The sequence below is a fragment of the Bacillus rossius genome, chromosome 5 (assembly GCF_032445375.1).
Source record: "Bacillus rossius redtenbacheri isolate Brsri chromosome 5, Brsri_v3, whole genome shotgun sequence".
Lineage (NCBI taxonomy): Eukaryota > Metazoa > Arthropoda > Insecta > Phasmatodea > Bacillidae > Bacillus > Bacillus rossius.
The window spans coordinates 77377847-77401925 of NC_086333.1; the positions used below are offsets into that span (position 1 = coordinate 77377847).

The 24079-nt window shown below is 35.7% G+C and overlaps 2 protein-coding genes across 19 annotated transcripts in view; one reads left to right on the top strand and one right to left on the bottom strand.

The window, feature by feature from the left end:
* Positions 1-11874, bottom strand: part of LOC134532047 (uncharacterized) — a 29186-nt gene extending 17312 nt beyond the window's left edge. Inside the window, exons 1-4 of one of the 6 annotated variants that reach the window (XM_063368205.1) lie at positions 11783-11874; positions 5957-6181; positions 3566-3740; positions 1931-2173 (exon numbers count right to left, since the gene is read on the bottom strand). In XM_063368205.1, the coding sequence (XP_063224275.1) occupies positions 1931-2173; positions 3566-3740; positions 5957-6138 (600 nt within the window). In that variant the 5' untranslated portion in view covers positions 6139-6181; positions 11783-11874. The other 5 variants (XM_063368202.1, XM_063368201.1, XM_063368203.1 and 2 more) reach the window with 5 other exon arrangements.
* A 2116-nt stretch (positions 11875-13990) lies between these two features.
* LOC134532049 (probable ubiquitin carboxyl-terminal hydrolase FAF-X) overlaps positions 13991-24079 on the top strand; it is a 111206-nt gene continuing 101117 nt past the window's right edge. For 11 of the 13 annotated variants that reach the window (XM_063368210.1, XM_063368207.1, XM_063368214.1 and 8 more), the window contains exon 1: positions 13991-14251. The gene's annotated coding sequence lies outside the window, so the exon portion shown is untranslated. The other 2 variants (XM_063368208.1, XM_063368209.1) reach the window with 2 other exon arrangements.

Consider the following 24079-nt stretch of genomic DNA (forward strand, 5'->3'; position numbering starts at 1 on the left):
ATTGAATTTTTGAATGTTTCCCAAAAAATTAAATTTCTATGTTTCGTGGTTAAAACCTATATATAAATCAACTTATTCCATATTGGAGATACAGAAAAGTAGATACAACCCAAACCAAAATTTAAATATCATTTAAAAAAAATATTTGTTTCAAACAAAGAGGTAAAACCAATGATGTATAAAAATTATATAAAAACATGAAGAGAGACATGACATGAAAAAAATACCTCACACACAACAAAAAAATTATCACTTTGGTAAATTATTTACCACATTGTGGCTTCCGACAAGAATAGAGAAAAAACTGTACAAACTCAGAACTTACAATGGTTTGTAAGATACTAGCATACCTTTATGAATGGTGCAGAATCCTGGTTTATTTACTAGTCCCTTGAAAAACAATCTTACTGTACGAAAGTGAATGCTAGAAACTGGTCGCAAATAAGGGTTTCAATCCAATTCCAGAAAATAAAAATTATTCACTTTTTGATGCAATTTTCAAAACTTGTTTACTGAAGTAAACATAGAAACTGTCTTCCATTTATTTAAATTGCCCCAGTGGCAAAAAAGTTAAGGCTTCCTTTACAAAGTTACTTCAAAATATGGAGTTACTACCACAACACATCAATATATAAAACATTTGTTATTTTAAGGTGATACAGATTTTTAACTGAAAGCAGCACATCAGAATAGCTAAATGACTGTCACATTAAATTTTCTGGGAATAGTACACTTTTTGAACTCGCATCGTTCACACATAGAAATTTAAGTAATGGTTTTGCTTGAGAAATGAAAACTAAACATTTCATACTTTGGTTTTTATTTGTTTTTAATACTTTTTTCCTTACGGGGCCCACCTCGTCAGAAGTGTGAGGTGGGATGATAAGTGAGACACTCACTGGTGCTTCTAGAGCGCTATAGCCTCTAAGTACAAGGCACTGAACTGGCGTGCAGTCTTCTCGTCAGGACAGGACAACTGTGAAATCTGAGCGGTGACCGTAACATTATACGGCGGAGAAATGAAAATAAAGGTATAATGCAAGTCCCTTAAGTGCTTTCAAGAATCTGTACCAGTGGTTTTACACCAAAAGATTACTCTGAAAACATGCATTTTAACCATTTTAACTCTTCTAAAAATACGGTTTAAAAAAAAAAATCAAAAATCAAAATTACTTTTCGGCCCTCAGTGAACTCTTAAATGCTTTTCGTAAGCAGACCCCAAACGGATATCTTGAGTAGTTTTGAAATCGCGTTGTTTTTCCTGAAGCTCTGCGCACCGTATGTGTGCCCGGGTAGGCGGAGCCCTTAAGTTAACTGTTTGATTTCATTAAAACAAGCCATTAATACACACACATTAAAGTTACTGAAAACACGAAACACACACACACACATCAAGTTTGTATGAAAGACATGCTTACAGTAACGCGTGCATACCGTCATTTAAGATAGACTACTCGGTAACACAATTCCTGCCGTTTCTGTGTACGAGGCATGTCGTCGTGCTAAAAAACGGAGAGGAAATAAATTATTGTAGCCCGCTAAGGCTTACAATGATCCTTCCAAAATAATCTCCCTGTAACCTTACGTAGCTCTCTCTCTCTCTTACTACATCCCTCCCTCCCCCTCACCCCTCTCTCGCCACACCCCCACCTCTCTCTCTATTTTATACATATGTATATATACACATATGTGTGTGTATATATATGTATATATGTGTGTATGTGTGTGTGTGTGTGTGTGTGTGTGTGTGTGTGTGTGTGTGTGTGTGTGTATATCCTGGAAGGGATGGGTCGTGACCCCACCAACTTCCCCCCTGGCCACATTCCTGGAGCAGCTCAATTAATTTGTTTTAGATATCACTATTCGGCGCTCCCACTGGAACTACTCCCACAGACAGGCGACGGGCGGAGGGGGGTAAAGGAGGACTCACGCGGAAGCAGAGCTGCGCGATGCCGCCGTCGTCCACGAGCCAGGAGGAGGTGAGGTCCAGGTGCTGCAGGTGGGCCGAGTGCTGGCCCAGCAGCCCCAGCAGGCAGTTGTCGCCCACGGCGTGCAGCACCAGCGTGCGCAGGCTGCGCGCCAGGCCCGCCTGCAGCAGGCGCGACAGGCAGGCGTTGGTGCAGCCGGCCAGGCCGCAGCTGGGCAGCAGGTGTCGCCTCGCGTCCAGGCACACCTGCGGGGCACGCACGCACGCACGCATCCTGACGACTTGACCCATCACTAGGGACACCTGTATTTCGCGATTTCATTTCGTGGCAAGGTATTACACAAAACACTGTAGCTTCTTTCTAAGAGTCACGGCAAATTGTGAGGGTGCAGCAGTACGGTGACCACGTCCTCGTTGGCCCCCGTCAAGAGCGGGACGACACCTAACGACCTCGGCCGATAACCACAGTAGAGAAGCTACAGTACATATTTTGTGAAATACCTCGACACTAAATGTATCGGCGAAATACAGGTGTCCCTACCCATTACCAGTTCAAGCATGTAAATATTTCACTGTTTAAATAAGCTTCGGCCACATTCACGTTCCACTGGTTTCACACAACCACCAGGCGTCGTTAAAATTCCAAACGTAATGCTAGGTCTTTCCAGGTTGTCATGTTTAAAGATTTTGTTGTCTTGTGAGTACATATGCTAATAGCCCACTCTGTATTTGCATGCTCTCTGAAGCATGTGTAAGTACTTAAAAGCTGTATCGTAAATGATTTAACATGACACCCGATACAGTCACACCTCAACCGTGATTCTCATTACGTCGCAGCAACGAGGTTTGCATCGACCAAACTATTAAAAAATTATTGTTCACATTTATAAAGTGATAATTATAATACGCTCAAAGTAAACTTGCACAAAATTTTACACAGCGCAAAATGTACATTTTTTTTAAGGGACTGTAAAATACAAACTCAAGATGGCTACTTCTGCATTTAAAAAAAAAAAAAAGACTGTACTTTTATTTAGAACGATTTAAGACTGAAGAATAAGCGGTTGTGGAAAAATAGCTATGTAATTCCTAACCTTTTTTTCCAAACCTACACTGAACCAAAACAATGGCATCAGTATTATTTAAATTGAAACTTCACATATTTTATATAGGAAATTTGTACTAACCATTCTTTACTACATGTAATAGTTTACCCTAGGAGCACAAAACAACTTTGCATTACACAATAACCATACTATTGTATTAAACAAATTACTTAACACTATAACTCCTATGTAAGTCCTAGGGACTGTTAAAACCCTTCGTATTAATGAGAGTTTTGTATTAACACAGTTTTTATTAACGAGGTTTCACTGTACCGATACTTGAAATTGGGCGTTAATCAGCCCTCTGCCGATACCATGGTTTTAGCACAGGATTCGGCGGTATCTAAAAAATTATGTTCAATACTGTTGTTATTTTTTTAACACTTGCTATGAATTATTTTAATATCATTTAAATGTTATGCTATAAACAGTTTCCATTATTATAAGAACTGAAATGTGGTGGTCGGACCGGTGCTTGGCCGAGCCGCCTGGGGACGGAAAGGGGGAGAGGGGAAGGGAAACGGGGGCTCACCTTCACGACCAGCTCACGCAGCCCCGTGGCGCCGCACTGCTCCAAACGGCTGAAGAGGGCGCCGCAGTCCTCCGGCCGCAGGCAGACGCTGTCGTCGCGGCCCGTCACGTGCAAGGAACGTACCGCGCCGTCCATCAGCACGCTCAGCAGGTCCAGCATCAGGTACATGTCCCGCCTGCGGGGAGAAGGAAGTCCCTAGGTCGTCCATCACAACACACCAGTGTGTTTGCGTCGCTGAATTATCTAGCGTTGGTATCGCCTCCAAACGCAAGGCTCTGGCGCCTGGCGCGCAGTCTTCTCGTCGTGCATCGGGCAACTCCGAGATCCGGACGGCAATCTTAACACTTTACGGCAGGGAAATGAGGATTAAGTTGTGATGCAAGTCCCGTGGAATGCTTTCAAGAATCTGTACTTGATGTCCATGCTTAAAATTATTCTGAAAACATACATTTTAACCCTTTTCACTCTAATTAATCTTTTTTTTTTTCGTAAACAGACCCCACACGGATATCTTGAGCAATTTTTAAATCGCGTGGTTTTTTTTTCTGGATCTCTGCACAGCGTATGTGTGCCCGGGTGGACGGGGAATTTAGTGAAGCTTCACGTCTCTGCAACCAGACCAGCAGAGACGGTGACACTCAACAGGATTCAGGGATGCTGGGGAAGGAAACGACCATGGCCTACGGTGAGGACTTGGAACCATCCCAGCATTCCTCTGGAGGGAATGGCCACACCAAGATTCAAACCCAGTTACTCCAGAACGAAAGACCAGTGTATTTACCACTGCGCTAACTTGCTCCCTTGTATGCAAGCTTACAATCGATGGCATCACGCATTCGCCAAATTGATTCCATTCTAAGATAAATCTCTTGGTTAATTTTGACATTGTCAAGAGAAAGGACCAAATCAAACTAACGAATTGTCCTTAATATCTAATCCCACTGAGTAAATTATCATACTTAATACATTCAACTCTAAATTAAAAAGAGAAAGGACAAAAAAAAAACATTATTAATGGTTTTGAGGGTCAGACATATTGTAAAAATTCAAAACAGACAGTAAAGTTACAAAATATAAAAAACTTGTTTAAAGTGAGAAATTAAAACAAGTTTCAGAAGTAAGATATTATAATAACAATATAGTAATGATATAATATGATGATGGCGGGCCGAATGATTTAACAATTCCTCAGTGTGGTTTACCTTATATCCTGGAGCAATATCAATATCCTCGGTCCTGTTCAATTTCCATAGTATAAAAATACATAGTAATTATATTATAACTTCCTTTTTTTAAGTCTATAGTGTACACATTCTGTTAATCTTTAGCATGCACAAATTTATAACAGATATTTATATCCTAAAAATAATTTTTTCTTGTTATCTCTTAAACACTTGTATACATTTATTTTTCGAAATGCATATTTCAGTTAGTCAATGTTCCACTTTTATTTTATTGTGGTTTTGGATATGTAAACTGTAAATATTAAAATTATTCATGTAAAAATGACGTGCTCCATAGCCTTATGGTACCTACCATAATTAAAGGATCAACAGAATAAATAAAATTAAATAAACAACACTAATAATAATGATAATAATAAATTATCAGTAGGTAGTAAATTAATTTATTAGTATTTTTTGTAAACTTTGTCTTGGATGATGAAAGAATTAATTGTGTATTAAAACGGTACTATGCCCAAGTAAACAGACCGATAAACACCTCTAGTTAAAACATTATAATGTCAAGCTGTGGCTCAAATATAATCTCAAATCTGGATGGGTAGCAGCAGTGGGTGCCCTGAGATACCTATTTAATAAAAAATCGGTTGTCTGTAAAGTCGGTTTACGGACGATAGTTTAACATGACGTCATAATAAAACATTGATGAAATGATTGCATACTTTTATGAATAAAATTGAATAATTTTTATTGAATTATCACTATTTTGTATGGATACAAAGAAGGAGTGAAATTAAATCTACAATTTAATTGATAAATTTACTTTTATTTGCACTCATTAATTCAAATATGTTTACTACTTTAACGAACAGATTATTTTAAGTATAACTTTTATACATGTTTGCTATTTAACTTCTTCCAATCTGTGTTATTCTGTTAAGGATAGGACGATGATATGAAAAGTAGGAAACGAATGGGAGTGTTTCAAGTTTAATGTGCCTCTAAAAAGTCAAATCGATGGTTGTTCCAATTGAGTGGAAGAGAGATAGATGCGGCGCAAGCTTACAATGAGCGTAACAGGACACAGCTTAACGGGACACAGCGTAACGGAAAATGAGTCATCCTTTTTTTGCGTGCAGCCGGCGTTCATCGATTTATTAGACGTTGTCACGTCAAACAAAAATTGTACACTGACCCCTCAGTGCCGTACCTGCATTGTACCGTCGCAATGTGCACGAACTGCTCTCGGATCGCTGCAGTCAGAGAGGACTGGAGGAGTTTCCTGAGCTCCTTCACGGCCTGGGAGGAGTTCCGCAGCACTCGGCAAACACGCTCAAACACTTCTCCCACGCACAGCCAGTACAGCGGGGGCACCAGCTTCAAGGGCGGCATGGCTGACCAGGACTAACAGGCCGTCTGTTACATAGCCAAAATCCTGCAACAGCAAACAAAACATTAATCTAGGATGTTTTTCCAATTCTTAAAGATAGTGCTCTCTCTCATAAAAGACATGAGATAACATGCTTACTGTACTAAACCCATGAGTCAGTTTACTGTTTTGAAAGAAATCTTTACTAGAAAACTATTTTTAGCTCTCTACTGTTACTACTCTCAATTATTTTCCACCTTTTTCGACAAATTTATACAAACAGAGAACAGATGTACATGTTTACAACTAAAATCGTATTTAAATACTCATTACACTTAATATCTCTCCAAACTATACACACACATGTACATATATAGTGATGCAAAATTTTACCTTACCTATATTTACATTACATCCAACAACAAATCACATGAGCTATTATTACAAAAAAATATTTTATACAATAATTTTATACAATGTATAATTTATGTCTCCTTACGTATTTACAAAAATGCACAAAAAAAAAGTACCAAATGATGTTTGAGAATCGAACTTTACTCTCGTACAGTAGAAGGTTTTTATTCCAGCTTTATATGGATCTGCACATTCTGAGTTCCTGCACCAATCAAGCCGCTGGCATTAAGATATTTTCGGGTGGATTCTGGCTGTTTGTCTTGGCTGCCAGTCTGCATTACTACGCTTCCGGCTTTTCTAATTCACTAAGGCCAGTAATCCAAGACACAAAAATAGGGGTTTAGGTGTTGAATATGCTACACCTGTATCCTAGACATATTCCCAGTGCACGATAGGACACGGCCAGTCCCTTATTTTAAGGGAACAGATTTTAGAGTCCTATCCATTGGTGATCTGTATCCCAAATTCCGCGCATGCGCAGGGCTCACTTTTTCGTGTAAATTGTTAAGATGGCGGACCTCATCTAGCATATAGCCTATGTATTGTCAGTTTTGTGATCATCGCGAGATGTACCAAGAGCGTTCTTGTGCCAATGAAACTTAATGATAGCGAAACTACTCTGGAATAAATTTTGTACACTTCAATGGTCATAAAAATAAATTATCACAACTTAAAAATTATTTGAGAAAATCAGAAAGGTGGTTCTATTTTTGTGTTATGTTGCTGCTATCTCGATGATTTTTGCCTTAAAAATTGTATCGATGGTTGCAAAACGTCCGCTAGAATGCTTTGAAAAGTTTCTTGCCTCGCACAGCGCACCGTTTATTAAAACGGCTGCCGATCTGTTCCCTTACTGGGATTCGGTTTGGACAAAAGTTTTGAAATACAGCCTGCAAGTTAGGTTACGGTTGAGTCCCAAAAAAGGCAGGCATATTCGCTACCTTACCCAAACGTCTTGGAATACCACCCTAAGAATTTATAATTATTGTTGGTTATCATTACAGTAGTGTTTCCTGTTTTATAACAGGTTACATCCCACATTTCACATTTCATGGGAACATTTTCTTTATTTTTTTATAAGAAGACCAATGCTCACCTTTTTCTTCTTTCTATAAAGAAGCCAGGTTAACACAATTTGTTTTAAATAAAATTATACTATATATTAATTTTTCTTTGATATTCCTGTTAAAACTACATTGACGTTCGATAATCCAGTAAAATCGTTAATCCGACGTAGCCGTGGTCCCGAACATACCAGATTGAAGAATTTCCACTGTGCAGGATTGAGTACCAAATTTTGGATTTTGCGAGGCTTTCCATAAAATTTTCTTACCAATTTTTTATTTCACAGGGTCATCTATATTTATATAAAAATAAAAATGTAACTGTTCATACTTTCAATATCTTAATCTATGAAAGTTCTTCACTGATTGCTTTGAAATTTTGACACAACATTGCATTCCAATACGAGCGTGTTTTTATAAACCTAAGTCACACCTGTGACAAGTAAAAATAGATAAAAATTTAGATAAATGAAAATATATATCTATATAAATGAGTGCTTGTGTGTTTGTTTTTCATTCTGTAGAGATAAAGATATAGATTGGAAGATAAAGACATAGAGATATAGAGCTATAGATAGGTATTGAAGGACAGAGGCAAATATACAGATATATATATAGAGATATAGCAAGGGGTATATAGAGACATAGAGATACAGATAGAGAGATAGATTGACAGATATATATAGAAACATAGATAAATATATATAGAGTGATATGGAGAGTTATATATATATATATACACACATAGAGATTTTTATGTATAGAGAGAAATATAGCGAGATTTATAGAGGAACATATATCAAGAGACAGAGAGAGATGCTTTGTATGTGTGTACCTACTTCAAACAATTTACAATAAAAAATTGAAAGAGGCAGAACAACACATCCCGGGCATTAGCAGGTATTATATATAATACCAAATAGATCTACCTACTATTGGCAGGTACAGAACATGAGCGTAAGATAATTCCCAAGTGATTTAAGTAGATGGTCTCCCGAGGTGAGGTGTCCAAAAAGTAAGCTAGCGAAAGAAAGCTGGAGATGCACCATTACTAGAGACAAGAAAAATTTGCGGATTCATTTCGCGATAGGCTAGCATCAAAACAACTATACCTTCGTACCGCTTCTGCGATTGGCCCACATTTTATCCGGGGAACTGTGAGCCAATGGGAAACACGAAACCAAGAAAGTGCCGAATTACGGACAGCCTAGTTGAGACGTCTCACGCGTCAGTAGCCAATGAACAGGTGTCATTTCCGTGAGTATTTAAAGGACTGTGGAGACTATTCTAGAGGTCAATGAATCTGCGAATTTTGCAGGTCTCTAACCATTACTATTTATCTCAGGACTTTTTTTGTGTTGTTCATGACCATTCATTCAGTTTTGTTACTTTTTCATGATGTTTGTGACCTGCACACACCTTGCTGTGTTTGAATCAGATCTACATTACACACGCATGAAAATAGCATAAAACTAAACATCTGCTAACACACTTTTATGCTTGCCTTGCTTGTTTAAAGCCTAGATTAATGTTTTCATTGCAAGTATATATTTACCTAAACTTTGGTTTCTTTTAACTTAGGAAGACCTTATTTGATTTATTTTTGGCTTTTGCAAGTATCTTACAAATGATTAGCTGACTTCACCCTATAGTAATGAACTCTAAACAAGGTCATATACATGAAGGGGCAAGGGAGGGCAGCTGACCCTTCTTTCCTAAGTTGAAAAAATACAATAAACAGAGCTGTAGTTAGCAAATTTTATCATAATAAAATATGTTCAAAAAAAGTTTTTTGGTAAATCTTTTATTTAAATCTTTTTATATTTATTTATTTTTATATTTATTTTTAATTTTTAATAAATCATGTTCTTTCTTTTTATTGGCTATTATTGTAATGCACCACAAACCTATGAAATTGGTTGAATTTTGAAAAATTGCCTACCCTCGCCCTTTTGTATTGAAGAAGACACACCCCCAGGGCCGCAACTAGATTCTCTGGCACCCGGGGCATGAATGGATTCATGCCCCCCCCCCCTCTTTTTTTGCACATACCACACCAATAAAGCGGGGGGTCCGGGGGCCCTCCCACGGAAAAATGGTGCTATTTAAGCATTTTCCATTCCTACATGTAACAGTTTCTGTGCTACTGTAACTTCCATGCATGAACCCACTATGTCCATAAAGTAGTCCGTATAATCACTAGACTTGTTCATTAAATCGTCGTCATAAATGTTTTTTAAAGATTCAAATTCAACTTGCGAGACCTTTTTGCAGCAAAGATTTTAATGATATCATTATAGCAAATAGAGGATGCTCTCTTGTGTTCTATGGAAATAATGCTCAAATTCGACAGTCTGTCTTGCCTCATAATATTTCTTAAATAATTTTTTACAATTTTCAATTTGCTGAAACTTCTTTCGCCTAAAGAAACTGTTACAGGAAGAGTAAGAAATATCTTAAGGGCTGTGGTCAGGTTTGGATATCCTTCTTCAAGTCTGTGTTTGTGAATGAGCTTCAAGAGGGTCGCTGCAGATGCTGTTTTCATAGTGTCATCAACTACCAAGGTGTGATGTTTAAAACTTTCCATTTCTTGAACTATTTCTTCTCCATTGATATCATCTTTGTATGTTTCAGACAACCATTTGGCTGCAGTCTTCAAATCTTTAACTTCCATTTTGTAGATTTTATTCCCATTTAAAAATCTAAATGTGTCATTAATTGCTTGAAGAGCCTGAAACCGAGATTTTAAGGCATTCACTATTACATCAATGATCTCTAACAAAGCTATTCTAAACAAATCGTGCTCTGGTAAGTTGGAAATTTCATCTTCGCAGCATTCGTCAAACATTTTACCAGTTGTAGTAGGAATTACAATGCAAGCGATTTCAGCGCCCCCACAGCTTTGCGCCCGGGGCGTATGCCCCACTTGCCCCCCCTTAGTTGCGGCCCTGCACACCCCTATCACTAAAGGCTACCAATGTACACATGTCATTATTGTAGGTTCAATGGACGAGTGAGATATGAGTTAATTGTGCAATAACAGTTTCTATGAAATAAGTTATACTAAGTTGGTCGGGTTAGGTCAGCTTATTAGTGGTAAGTAAAACTTTGTCGAAACTGTAATTACAAGTGCAGTGGGTGGTGAGGAAGGGGCGTACGGCACTGCTCGGAAGGATCCCAGTCGGACCAAGCGTGACAGTGAACAATAGTGTGCACCAAATTAATCCCGCAGATGCTGGAGTGTTAGGCGACAAAGAACCCAAGCCGGGCAGCAGAGGTGCGTGAGTTGAACAATGTGTCGTTGAGGACATCAAGAACGAGGAAAGGGGGAGATGCACAGACTGCAAGTGATGGTTCCAGACATGGGGCACACTGCAGGACAAAGGGCAGGTAGAAAAGCTGATGAGAGGCTGTTCAGGATAGTCAGGGTTAAGAGGCGATAAGGCTGTAGAGTGGGGTTTACAAGGGTAGGAAAAAACATGGATGAAAGTTCAAAAGGGTTTGAAAAATAAAAAGAGCAATGTACTCCTTTTTGGTGAGTTCTAAGAGAGACTAGAACAATCCTGAAGGGAAGGAGGTAGAGATGAAAGTGGTGCAAAAGTTTAGGAGGAGATCAAGAAAAGTGTGAATGAAGCAACCTCTTTCACACCAGGCTGTCAACCTATCACAATTACACAAGTTCCAGTGTATCTAATGGAAAACGCCCCAGTAGGTACAAACAAAAATACACCATGGTACCAAAGAGTATGGTCCTTAAAACTAATAAAATATATTTAGTTCTACCAATATACTTAAATATTTGTAACATTGACAAATAGGATAGATAAGAAGTGTAATTTATAACTATAAAATGTTTTGAATAGTGAAATTAATGCAGGTGGGCTTTTATGGTAGACTCTGGGAAGCGAATTAACAATATACTCTACTAAATATTCTACTAAAATATGCACATCTATATGTACAACTATGTGTCACTATCATAGGTGTCCGAAATTGTTGTTAACAGAATGAGTTTGAACACTTCAATATACTAAGAAAGAGCGTTTTTGTGTACAAAAAAAATACCACTCATCAGTCAAACTCTTTAAGTTCCTACATATGGTAACAGCTACACAACTCATAGCAGCAGAATCTAACACAATTACATTATAAACAAAATTTATTCTATAAAATACATTTTATTACATACATTCAATAAACCCAAGTATCATCAATTTTCATTGCTGATGATCGCATGTAAAATTAACACACATTAAATTATTCAGATATGCTGTGGTAATAACCTTATTTCTAAACACCCGGTTCTCATAGAACACAAAATCAAATATTCATGAAAAACAAAAGAATGGTAATAATTTCATTTTTTTGTTTGGCTAAGAAAAAGGCCATTTTTTAAACGGTAAGAAACTTGGCACATCATGTTTTTAAATAATAAAAGGCCTAAAGGTATATCTTTTCTGAATTTTTATTACGCTAATTTGTACTGTATTAATAAGAATGTTAAAATTTATATTTTTCATTTCTCATCTTGGAAAGAAAAATATTGTTAATTTTAATCTTTGTGGTCAAAATTAATTTTAATTTTAATGGATTGATTTGACAAAAATAAAAATAGTTTCTTAAATACTTGGTTGGTTAGTAAAAGTCGGGATGAAGGAGCCTAAATAATTACTAATAATAAGTATTAATCTGGGTACCAATAATTTACTTAGGTCAGTATTACATGACGTCATACCGACCATGGCCTTTAAGCCCGTGCTCCGCACCACCAGTACCGTATCCCGTTTTCGGAAAGCACCCCTAGCCCAGCCGGAATGAGTCAAGCGAGCGCCCCAGGTGTGACTTCAATTAACTGAATTAAACATCTGGACACAAAACCCCGGGGACTTGACTACAGAAAACAATTCCCAAACGAGGCATTAAGACGAAATTAATTAATCACAAGCAGTGAGCAAGTGCGTCGTAGAGACTCCGTGCTTGTGCGGCACGCACGGAACAGAAAACAAACCTCGTTACCAGCCACAGCGGCTACTGGCCTTGATTAATTGCCTGTGATAGCGAGAGTATTTTAATTAAGGACGCCATGCATACCTATGCCTGCCGGCTGCACTCACGTAAGTGTTTCTCCGAACTTAGGAGCCCGCTCATCGAGTCCCCCCTGCACCCGTTAACTTTCGGCGCTGGCCGTCTCCAGCGAGCATCGACCCACGTCCCGCGAGTCTGCCGCGGTAATAATCATTTCAGTGTCGCTTAGTGTTGTGTTTTTTTTGTTTCTTGATCGTTTTGTAAGTGCAACTGTGTAACCGCTAGTCGTTGCCAAGTGTTGGTGAGAGTCTTTGTAGCGGGACTGAACCGCGGAGTGAACGTGTAGAGCGTACCATGTACCCAAGCGGACCCCCGGTGAAGCTCTTAAATTAAACGTAATTCTCACCAACTTGTGTTACAATCATTTCCGTAGTCTTCCGTCCTCCACACGGCCGAGCGGCCTTCACAGCCAAGGGAAAACCATTCAGGTTAGATTTCAAGCTGTTTACCTGGCGGGGCACGCGGGGGCAGAGTACACACGACCCGACATCAACAGCCTAGCAGCCCGCTAGCCTGGAGCCCCTCCGGACAACAACAGCATCGCGTCGCCCATAGCGCCCGTCAGGTACCCCCCGGGCCTTTCACAGTGGTCGGGTGACGGCACACTATGCAAGAGATGGCGCTGACGAGGCATAATGGCAGGAGTAACCTATATAGAATTCTATATAGGTTACTCTAATAATGACCTGAAGGAACCGGGGAGACACTTTGGTCGACGTCAGTATTTTGTTGTGAAGGGCTGTTGCAGGTTGTTTGCACAGCTCTGCATTTGTTTGTTTGCATGTAATTTCTTTTAGCTTCAATGTGTTACCGAGAATTTTTGAGTATTTATATTTAATGTTTATTTTGTTTTAAACAAAATCAAAATTTTTACAATTAATTTTAAAACCATGTGATTGTTTATTTCATTTAATTTATACCTACATATTTATTTAAATTTTAAGAAATAAAATGAAAACAATATATGAGTTTTCGTAAATTTTTTTTACAATAACTATATACCTATATATTTTTTAACTTTTCAATAGGTTTTACATTTAAACAAATCATCATCATGAAATGTTTCGAGTTTTTCTGGAAATACCTTTGACTCCTACTAATAACGTTTTTGTGCCTAAGCGGTTTATATAGAATATCATTTTATAAACCCTTTATATACGAAATATCACTACTAGCTAACTACATTTAATTTTATTGTTGTCATAATTTTAACACTTTTGATAAAAATTGAGTTTTAAAATAGAAAATAGGTGAAGGGATATTACATTTTCTCCATAGGTTAAAGTTGTCCAGCTGATTTTTTGATGAAAAGTAGTACGTTTTGAGTCAAATATTTTTTGCATGACTTTGGTTGCCATAGCCAGTCGAAAATATTTATTTAATACTTAATTAATGTCTGAGATATAGTACTTTGAGGTGAAATATTATACGTATTTTCTTGAAAAAGACGTTTAAAACATTAGATTTTATATTCTTACGCCTATGTCACCGGTCAGTCGCGCAGTCGTGTTTACACAGTGCGTGCGAGTGTTACGTCAAAAAGGTTTTGTTCATACCTACGACTTGTGCGAAGGTTGGTGGCGGCATGAAATGTTAAATGTGCATTTTGCATGCATTTGTGTTTTTTCAAGCTGTATTATTCTTGCTTTAAATGAATGCAATTCATAGCATTAAAATGTCTCAATTTTTCCATCGAATCATTGTGCTGTCGCCATTTTGTAAGTAGCCGGGGTGTTCTATTAAATAATTTTATAAATATTTGAGAATGCTATGTTGTTTTGCCATTGGTTTTTTATAGAATAATAATTCGGGAGATGTATTCTTTTCTTTGATTTCTGTTGTACGTGACTTTGTGAAAATTTTACAACTCATTAATGCTTTGGTGAGAGGAGTGTCTTCAAAACAGATTCGTTTTTGAGACATAATATTGATTGACAGTTCTCAAGTGTAACAATCGTTTAATCAAATAATGTGAATTGATAATTTATATACTTTAAAAATTTATTGAAATATTTTGCATCTATGTTGTTAATTCGTGGCGTTATGGAGGTTAAGAGGATAGTTTAACTGCCCACAAGTTACATTTTTGTTGTGGTTAGGTATAGGCCCACTGTTTAGATGTAAATGATAATATAGAGTTTAGAGTAGTTCAGGTGTTACAATGATAGTGGTTGGCCTATTGTGTATAATAAATAAGCACTGTATTCTCTGCTTAGGTATGGCATACATATTTAAATTATTTTCAATGTTGCTTGAAGCACTGTGTAGTACACACATATGTGAGTAGTTATGTTATTTCATACTTCAATAGTAAGCTGTGTAGCTTTGGAAACAAGGCTCCAATTAGTGTTATTAGTATCGGTACTGTTTATTTTGTGAAATAACTACAAATTCATTGTTGTACAGTATATTATAAAATAATTTGTAACTATAAATTGCTATATTTCTTGTGTTTATTTAAAAGAAAATTTCAAGTACTGAGGTTTATTTCATTGAGATAAATTTTGATTTAAAGGGTTTGAAGGACAATCTGAGTGAGGCATTTACTTGGTGTGGTCTGCTCAGGATAGGCTTGAACATGGAAGGATTGTAGTAGAGGTGAAATGGGCGTGGCAGTTTTGGAGTACATCAAAGAATGTTCAATTGAGGTGAAACCTCAGGAATAAGTAAACAACCTGATTCCATTACAATATTGATTTAAACATGGTGGTGCTTATGTCGTCATCACACTTACAGGACAAGAGTGGGAAAATGAGGGTTTTTGGATTGGGGCATTACTGCACTGCAGATTTATTGTCTCATCATTTACTCCATAATGGTGATATTTACTAATACAGTACACTCCCGATTATCCGCAAAATTAAGTGGCAGGGCCACCGCGGATAGTGAAAGTCTCGGATAATCCGCAAAACAGCCGAAAATGGGAAACATAAAAGGACACATTAATTTCAACTTAAAAATCTAAACATTTTTTTACTTTAAAAGTTACAATTATCAGTAAAAAAATTTAAATGATGTTAATTATAGTATTTTATTGAATAATTAACATACAATACATTTCAGTAATGTAAACATAAAAGTGCTTGGTACTTGCTGCGTAAGTTTCGAGAAGGCATGTGGCGTTTTACTGTATACTGCACACAATACACTCGTCAGTAGAGTTCAAATTTACTCACTTGTAATAAAATACAGATTTACTTATGAGCTGTATTTTTTCGTAGCATGCGCGGATAATCCTCACGGCGGATCATCCGCCCGCGGGTAATAGGGAGTTTACTGTAGTTTACAATTTTTAAATTAAATTAAATTTGATATCGCAAAATATACTAGAATGGAATTCTGGTTTACTACATAACAGTACCAAATTAAATATATTCAGTATTGCATTGTATACTAGAATCCCTACCATTCGAGTCTTTATTGCAATACCTCACGTAATGTTTATCATAGTTATCCATCTAAAAACTTCTTTACTGCTATTGTCCCGTATAAGTATAAAGGTTCTAAAGACTGAAACCCAACTATACCACTGCTAATTACAATATACACACTAATAACATTGAATTATTTCTTGTTTATGATATGTACCCAAATTTAATATATTGAAATTCTTCTAGGTACGGATATTCATTGTTTTTGCAACTCGCCATACCTACCTAATGCCCAAAAAAGTCTTTTGGCAAACAGGAAACTCCTGATCTCAAAGTTGCCTTCTCAACATAGTATGTTACTGATATACCTTTACGTGAACTTCCTTCTTTTTCTGTCCTTTTTCTTTTTGCATATGATGCACTGAAACACTTAAGAATAATATGATCCTGAACAAATTTATTCAAAATCTTGTCAAATAGAGCATTTAACTGTTCTACATCCCTTGTTGTCAATGTACAGCACAGCTTTTGATTTATGACCACATTCAGGCTGTTTCGGCGGATCTTAAAATAAATGACATTGTTTTGGTTACATAATTGCAAATGTTTTTGTTTTATTTAAAGTTATTTCATATTAATGTTTGTAAAATATATTTGACAAAATTAATCTTGATAAATAAGAATATATTACCCATTGGCAGTAAAAAATACTTCCTTTTCCACATTATTTTTGTTTTTTGTCCACTTGACGGGATCTCTTGTTCTCTTCCTCCCCCGTTCTGGAGTTTTGATAACAGAAACACCTTCTACTTCAGTAGCTTTATCCATTATTTAAGATTTATGAAGAATAAAATACTATTAAATCTACATTACAGTATCAGTTTACTTCATGAGCACATCTTTTTTTTTACGCATCAAACAAATGTGATGAAATTTGATTACAGCCAGAATGCACAGCCTAGAAGATAAAAAATTCCCTACTAAACGAATAACGGATCATAACATGTTCCAACATTAAAAATACAGATATTCTTACAAAAATAAAATGTGGATTCGTAGCAATCATTTTGAATCATGCATGTTTTCGAACAGAAATGGAAACGGCAGCATTTGAAATAAATTGAAATAGTCATGTTTTAGTACTATTTTAGATAGAAGGCAATTTTTTTAAATAATACATTACTTGTGGTGCTAAAAATGGGAGTAGATTTTTTGGGTAAAATCTTGACAACATCATAGGGTGTAAATTCATATACAGACTGCGTCAGTATCGCCAACCAATTTCATAATTTTTGTGGAGAAGGCAGGTATTGGAACTATACAACTATATAAGCCATATTTAACTTGAAAGAAAATGAATTTACAATTTGTGCACATAGCATGAATCAAGTAATTGAGTTGTTGAATAAATGGGTATTAATTTTTTATAGGTTTATTCAATCAAAACTACAAACATAGGTTGCTTAAGATTAAGTGTGTCACAAAAAAAAATTACGAAACCTACAGTCAGCTCTATATAAGTATACTTGTAGTTCTATTTACATGTATCATCATGCGGTTGGGTCCTCTGTGAACGTGGTCGTTGACATGTCATACGTTGTGACACATGTGGATTTGATCCAAACACCACAGCATGATTCAACCTTGTTCCTCGAGACCCCATGACCTTGAACTCTGCATAACCATGCAACGTTAAACCTTATCAGAATATCAAATAATATTTTATAACTATGAGCATCTGAACGCTAAACGCTGAAAACACATTCTGTTTTTCTTTCTATTTCTGCTTTACAGGGGAATAAATTATAATAATGTGTTATCTCTATTGTCAATAACTTCAGTATAATGTGGTGTAGCACAGGAACCAGAAGTTGTGGTTCACTGTAATTTCTTTGCTACAAACCCGTGGATTTGTCACACAATGGATTAGAAGGTTGGCTGATTTATAACCACACTAATTTAAAACATGGGTTGGACCATGGTTTAAACCAAATGGGTTTTATAAAAAAAACATTTTTTTAAATAGGTAATGTTTTTTTTTTTTAAATAGCTTATCTTAATGTTGTTATTGAAAGGTTTAATTCCTATCTAATAACAACATTTTGGTCATTAAGGTTTCTTGTGATTTGCAGGAACAAAACTTTATATAGGTACTAATGAAGATCTTATCATTTAAATTATCTGAATAAGTTGTGAATCATACCCAGCTAAATACTTCTCTAAATTTAAAAATATGAAATTTTTAATTTCTATTCTGTGGTAAATCCTTGAATGAACTGTAAATCCCCATTCTGTGGGAAACACCCACTCTATGGAGAATCCTCCTCCTGTGGGGAAATACCCTTTCTGTGGTTATGTCCCAGTCAGGTGTGCAGTTTTGCTGGACTTCAGTTTTTTTATGTTATAACTTTTCTGTTGTATGGGTATCATTTGAACATGCTGAGAACCAAAATAATTAAGGTAATAAAAAACCTGGTTTAATCAAAAAAATCCAGGTTGTTTGGTTTAAATTCCCCCCCCCCCCCCCCCAACCTGATTAGTAGAGTAGGTCGTAGATTGTGAACGTATTGATAGGTATCATTTTTCTTGAGAAAATCAAGTTCACTGTGTAAAAAAAAAATCCAGATGAAAAGCTGATTCATTGATATTAAACCGGCATTTATTGGTTAATCTGGCCCTTAAATAAGTACCTATTTAGTTTGTGTTGTAAGTCTTTCAATGTGAAAAAAGTTGGCTTTTTAAAAGAATTTTCATGACTATTTTAAACATAATCATTTTATGTCTAGGACTGTTCACACATACCTAATAATTAATTTTATTTTTATTTAATTTGGAAAACTCATAATTTGGTGGAGTCAAGTGAAAATTAAAAATTTAATTTTCACATTATATATACAATTTTTAAGTATTGGCCCCATTACCAGTCTTAATTTTTTTTCTTTTTCAGAAGCATGTATTGGTGATATGTCATACAGTGACAAGTAATTATTTTTGAACAAGTTAATTCAGTAAAATTGTGCAATGCTGTGGGTTGTTGTTCACAATTAGTTGACTACGAATTTGGCTCAAGTCTTGCTGCTGAAAGTGTAAAATAAAATTCTTCTGCAGGCAGAAATTCACAAGATTTGAGCAAAAAATGAAATACTTAATTACTAACAGTGTTAATGATTAGTTTCTGAAATTGTACCTGAAAATAAAAGTGAATGTTTGACTTAACTAATGAAATAAAAAATTATAAATGTGCCTATCAGTAGAGATTTAAGTAATTGGGAAAATTTTCTGGAGAAATAAAAGGTTTTTTATCAATATTAACTTAGATTCACATAATTTAATGATAAATTGATATAAGATAATAGTACAATCTTTATATGCCGTATAGTTTGTGTGTACTGTTTTTTTCAATATTTATTCTTTGTTACAACAAACTGTTTACCACTTGTCAATTTTTATGTTGTCATTTTATTACAGTACAGGTTTAAAAAAAACTCCTAAGTTAAAATGTAGGTATTGAACTGTGGAGTATTCTTGTATGTATTGTACATTTACTCTTTCTATACCACCTAATGCCTCTCTTCTTTTGCTATTTGGTTTAGTTTGTATGAAACAGCTGATAAAAATTTCTGAGTTTCTGTGAAAGTATGACTTCAAATTTACTGGTTTTGCGAAGAAAATTTTTTTTGATAAATTGCATGAAAATTTCTCCAACAATACTGATCCGGAAAACTTAATATCTATATATCAATCACACTATTGGTGATCACGCAACTAGTATAATTTACTTTTTACAGGCACAAAGTTGATAACATGAGCATTATAGTTAGTATGAGTAACCACCTAACCAAGCGAATGAGGTTAAACTGCAGAGTGATGTAACTCTTACGGGCCCCGCTCACCTGGGCACATGTACAGTGTGCAGAGTTTCAGAAGAAATCACACAATTTGAAAACTGCTCTGGAGGTGTCTGTTTTTATGAATAGCACTTAAGAATGAGCTGAGGGCAGATGGGTGGTTTTGTTTCCACATTTTTCGTTTTAAATTGTAGAGTGAAAAGGGCTAAAATATGCGTTTCTTGAATTATTTTTAGACATGAAACGCCCGGTAAAGATTTTCAAAGCACTCCAATGGCCTTACATTGCACCTTTATCTTTAGTTCTCTGCCATATAATGTTAAGGTTACCGTTTAGATCTCATAGTTGTCTGTGCTCAACGAGAAGACTGTGTACCAGTTTAGATCGTAGTGTTTAGAGGCAATAGTGCGCTAGAAATACCGGCGAGCGCGTACCTATTATCCTGCCTCACTAACGCAGATACACCCCCAACTAGCCACGCCCTTTTACATATAGTATACTTTTAAAAGAACAAAGAGCAGGTGTCAAAACTATTTACATTGATAAGACATTGTATTACTATAACTTATTTACTAAATGAAAGATAGCAGATGTAAATATAGTTTTGAATAGTCATGTTAGTTCTTACTTAAATAAAGCATCTTTTAAAATTTTTTAGGTTAAGTTTATATGCCATCTTGCTTAAAATACTAACTGTACAAAAACCAAGCTATTGAAACACTTCAACAATTAATCCATTAACAAGAACTCAATTGAAAAACACACGGAACAACCTTGAAACAAGTCCCAATTGTGCCTGGCTAAGATGAAGACTGCTCCACGCACGTGCATAAACACTTGAAAATCTGTCAACCGAAGTTGCAGGTAGTTGGGTGTGAAGTTTGTTAATGACTGCATTACTCAAAAACAGTTAACTGGTGATTCTCAAATAAAAGAGTCCGAATTCAACCGTAACATTTATTCTCTTCCTGAACTGAAATACGTTGCTGAGCCGCCGAAATGGTGCAACCTCTTGGCACAGTCTGCAAACGACGACTGCAAAAACAAAGCACAGTACCAAAAACACATAAAAGAGAAAAAACTGGTTACTTCCCTGTAAATGCTTCCTTCCTATTAGCTACAATGATTACTCTAAGAATTACGATTATGTGATTCCCTGGTCAGAGAGCCTTCCCGTGGTCCTGGCAAAGATTTCTGTCCCTCTAAATTTTTTGTAATTTTCGGAACTTTGGCATCGTGCCACTATCTTTTCACTGACACCAATGTCCTATGTTCTAGAAACATCACCAATATGAAACACATACAAAAAATTATATTTATAAAATTTAAATTTAAATGAAACAAAACATTGGAAATGACACTTAACATAAATAGTACCTAGACACAATAGTGATAATTGGTAAAAACATAAGTTTAAAGGCTTTTCTAAATAAATATAATTAAATATCAAAATTAATTACAAGAATACTACAAACAATAAAATAGAAATACAAAACTAGGGTTCGGTGACCTTGAACTTACATAACCAGCTGATATACTGAAAAAAAAAAATTCTATAAAAAATTACTTAGCAAAGCTAGGAAGGGCAGATGTCTGCAACGCTACAACCTGTATACATTACATCAACATTAGATCTAGATACAGGAGGGAAAACTATTTAAAGGAAGCAGTTCAAAAAGCAAATGATACTTCACTAGTCACTAGTTCACAAGATTTGTGTGGTTCACAACTGAATGGTATCCTTGCATGTATGTCAATTTTTTCAAGTTGGACTAAGTATAAATAGGAGTGAATATTACTGAGTGAAAATGTTTTTTTTTGCAAAATTATATACTGCCAAAAGTCACAGAGTCATAAAAGGAACAAATATTAAATTAAATTACTATCTCCCTAATGAAGGTCAGAAGTATAACTAAAAAAATGCCCAAGTCATTTTATCAATCAGTAGATAAGGAATTAAAATTTCGCCATTCTGACCAAATCTTATTAACTGAAATAATGTTAAAAAAAAAAAAATTGATGATGTGAACTTAATCGGTTTTACCACTTTATGACATGCGTCAGTTTTGGCAGTATGCAGATGAACTAACCCTTGATTCTATAATAAAATGTGCAGTATCTCTTTATCAGACCAGATGTTTTTCTGAGACCTTATCTGTCACATTTTCATCACACACTATGAATAAATCAGTGGGAGCAATCACCCTCTTCTCCCCCTTCCCTTAACCACCCTAAAACTAAAGAAAAAGCTGTAAGGATTTAAAAAATCTCAGCCATTTGCAGTTGGTTCAATTGTTTTCTTGTAAAAAATATATTTTACATTTTTAGTGCTACTGTGCCGCATGTCATTTCTTAACCTTAATTTTATAATGATTCTTGTAGATGTCAGAAATGCATTAAAATAGCCTTCCTCCATTTAACTAGGAGATGCTCCACACCACCCAAAACCGTCCCGTGATCCGCCCCTCCCAAAACTCGCTGCCCGGTCCATTTTAGAATAAATAAACAAGAACACAGTCCAAATGGTTGCTTGTGTTTTTCATTCGATCCTGGTTCAATCCTTGGCAGCTTTTAGCATTAATGGTCACTCTAGATTCTACACTCTAGTCCAACTTTTCAACAGGACTGGTTTATTGCAGTACAATAGTTGTGCAAGACATAAGTTTCAATATGGATCAAAAGATTCCTTTAATCCCAATAATAGAACATGTCAAAAGAAAAAAAATTAAATATGTATTTGATTTAAAAAAAATATTAAAATGGCATTGATAATAATGTAAAAGAACGTAGGTAATAGGCTAATTTAAAGAATCAAATTTGTGTTGATTCCCCATAAGATATACTTTGAGTTAAACTTTATATTTTATTTACCCTTTTATTGTCTTTTATGTCTAGTGTGGTAAAAGTATTATTAACCATTCGACTTGGTTAACATGTCTTGAGTAATGGAAGCAATAGTCTCTTCAATTCTGTATCTCAACTCTGGAAAATCATTAGATAGCGGTGGAACGTAGACACAATCTTTTATAAAGCCCCAAAGGAAAAAAAAATGTCTCATGGCGTTAAGTGAAGTGAACGTGGAGGCCAGCGAAAAAGAGCCCCGTCGTCTCGACCATTAAGACGAATCCAACGGTCAGGGACTTTGACGTTTAACCACTCTCGTACAAAGAGATTTCAATGGGGAGGGGTTCCAACCTGTTGCCAAATAAAGTTTACGGGTTCACTAATTGGTGAAAGTCATATTTTCAACTTAAGTGGCGCTGCAAGCAAGAAAACAAAGCAGTACACGCATGTGCTGATCTAAAACGGTTTCTAGTTAATCTTTATTTATGACCTTGAACCAACAGTCAACGCGTAACAGTAGCTAAATTTATAACCGGGACATTCTTTTATGGACATACTGTATTTAAACAGGAATTGTTTTAAATGATCCATTTTTGAATTGTATTTACTGTAGAGCACGGTTTGTGATTTTAACTTTTGTCTTTCAATATCAACATTCAGCAAGGTTTTATTATCGTTATATCACCATTCGATCCTTTTTCTTTATTCTCTGTGGTTCTTTTATAGCACATGGTTCTGGCAGATGTTTAAAATACCCTTTAGTCTGCCATTACTATAGTTATTTTCTCTATAGTTTGTGACTGAAGTTGTTAACAGCATCTCGCCACATGTCTGCAGTGATTTCTCATAAATAAGTATTATTTCATTGAAAAATTAAAAAAAATAAACAGCTTAGATAATTATTCGTAAATGTTTCTTTCATTAAAAAACCTCACCCAGTTATGTAATATGTCTATTTAAGTTTTGTAGTGTTCAGTTAATTTATAGTGTACTGAAATACTAGCCACAAACTAAATAACTGTATAAGTGAAAATAATGGATAATAGGAAGGTGTTAGGAAGAAGCTTACTTAATGTCAAATTGTCATAATTTTACATATCACAAACATAATTATGTTTTACAATAAAACAGAAAAAAAAATTAAGGAAAAAATCATTTAAGCCTACTAAAACTGTGGTAGTCGGGAGCAACAAATAATGGACTACTCTCACGCTTGCAACTTGTAGCTCGTGTTGCTGATTTTTACGTTTTTTTTACAGTTGGACATACAATAAAATGGAATGTTGGATGATTGAAGGTTGAACAAACAAGACTACTGTATACTACATTTACTGCCTC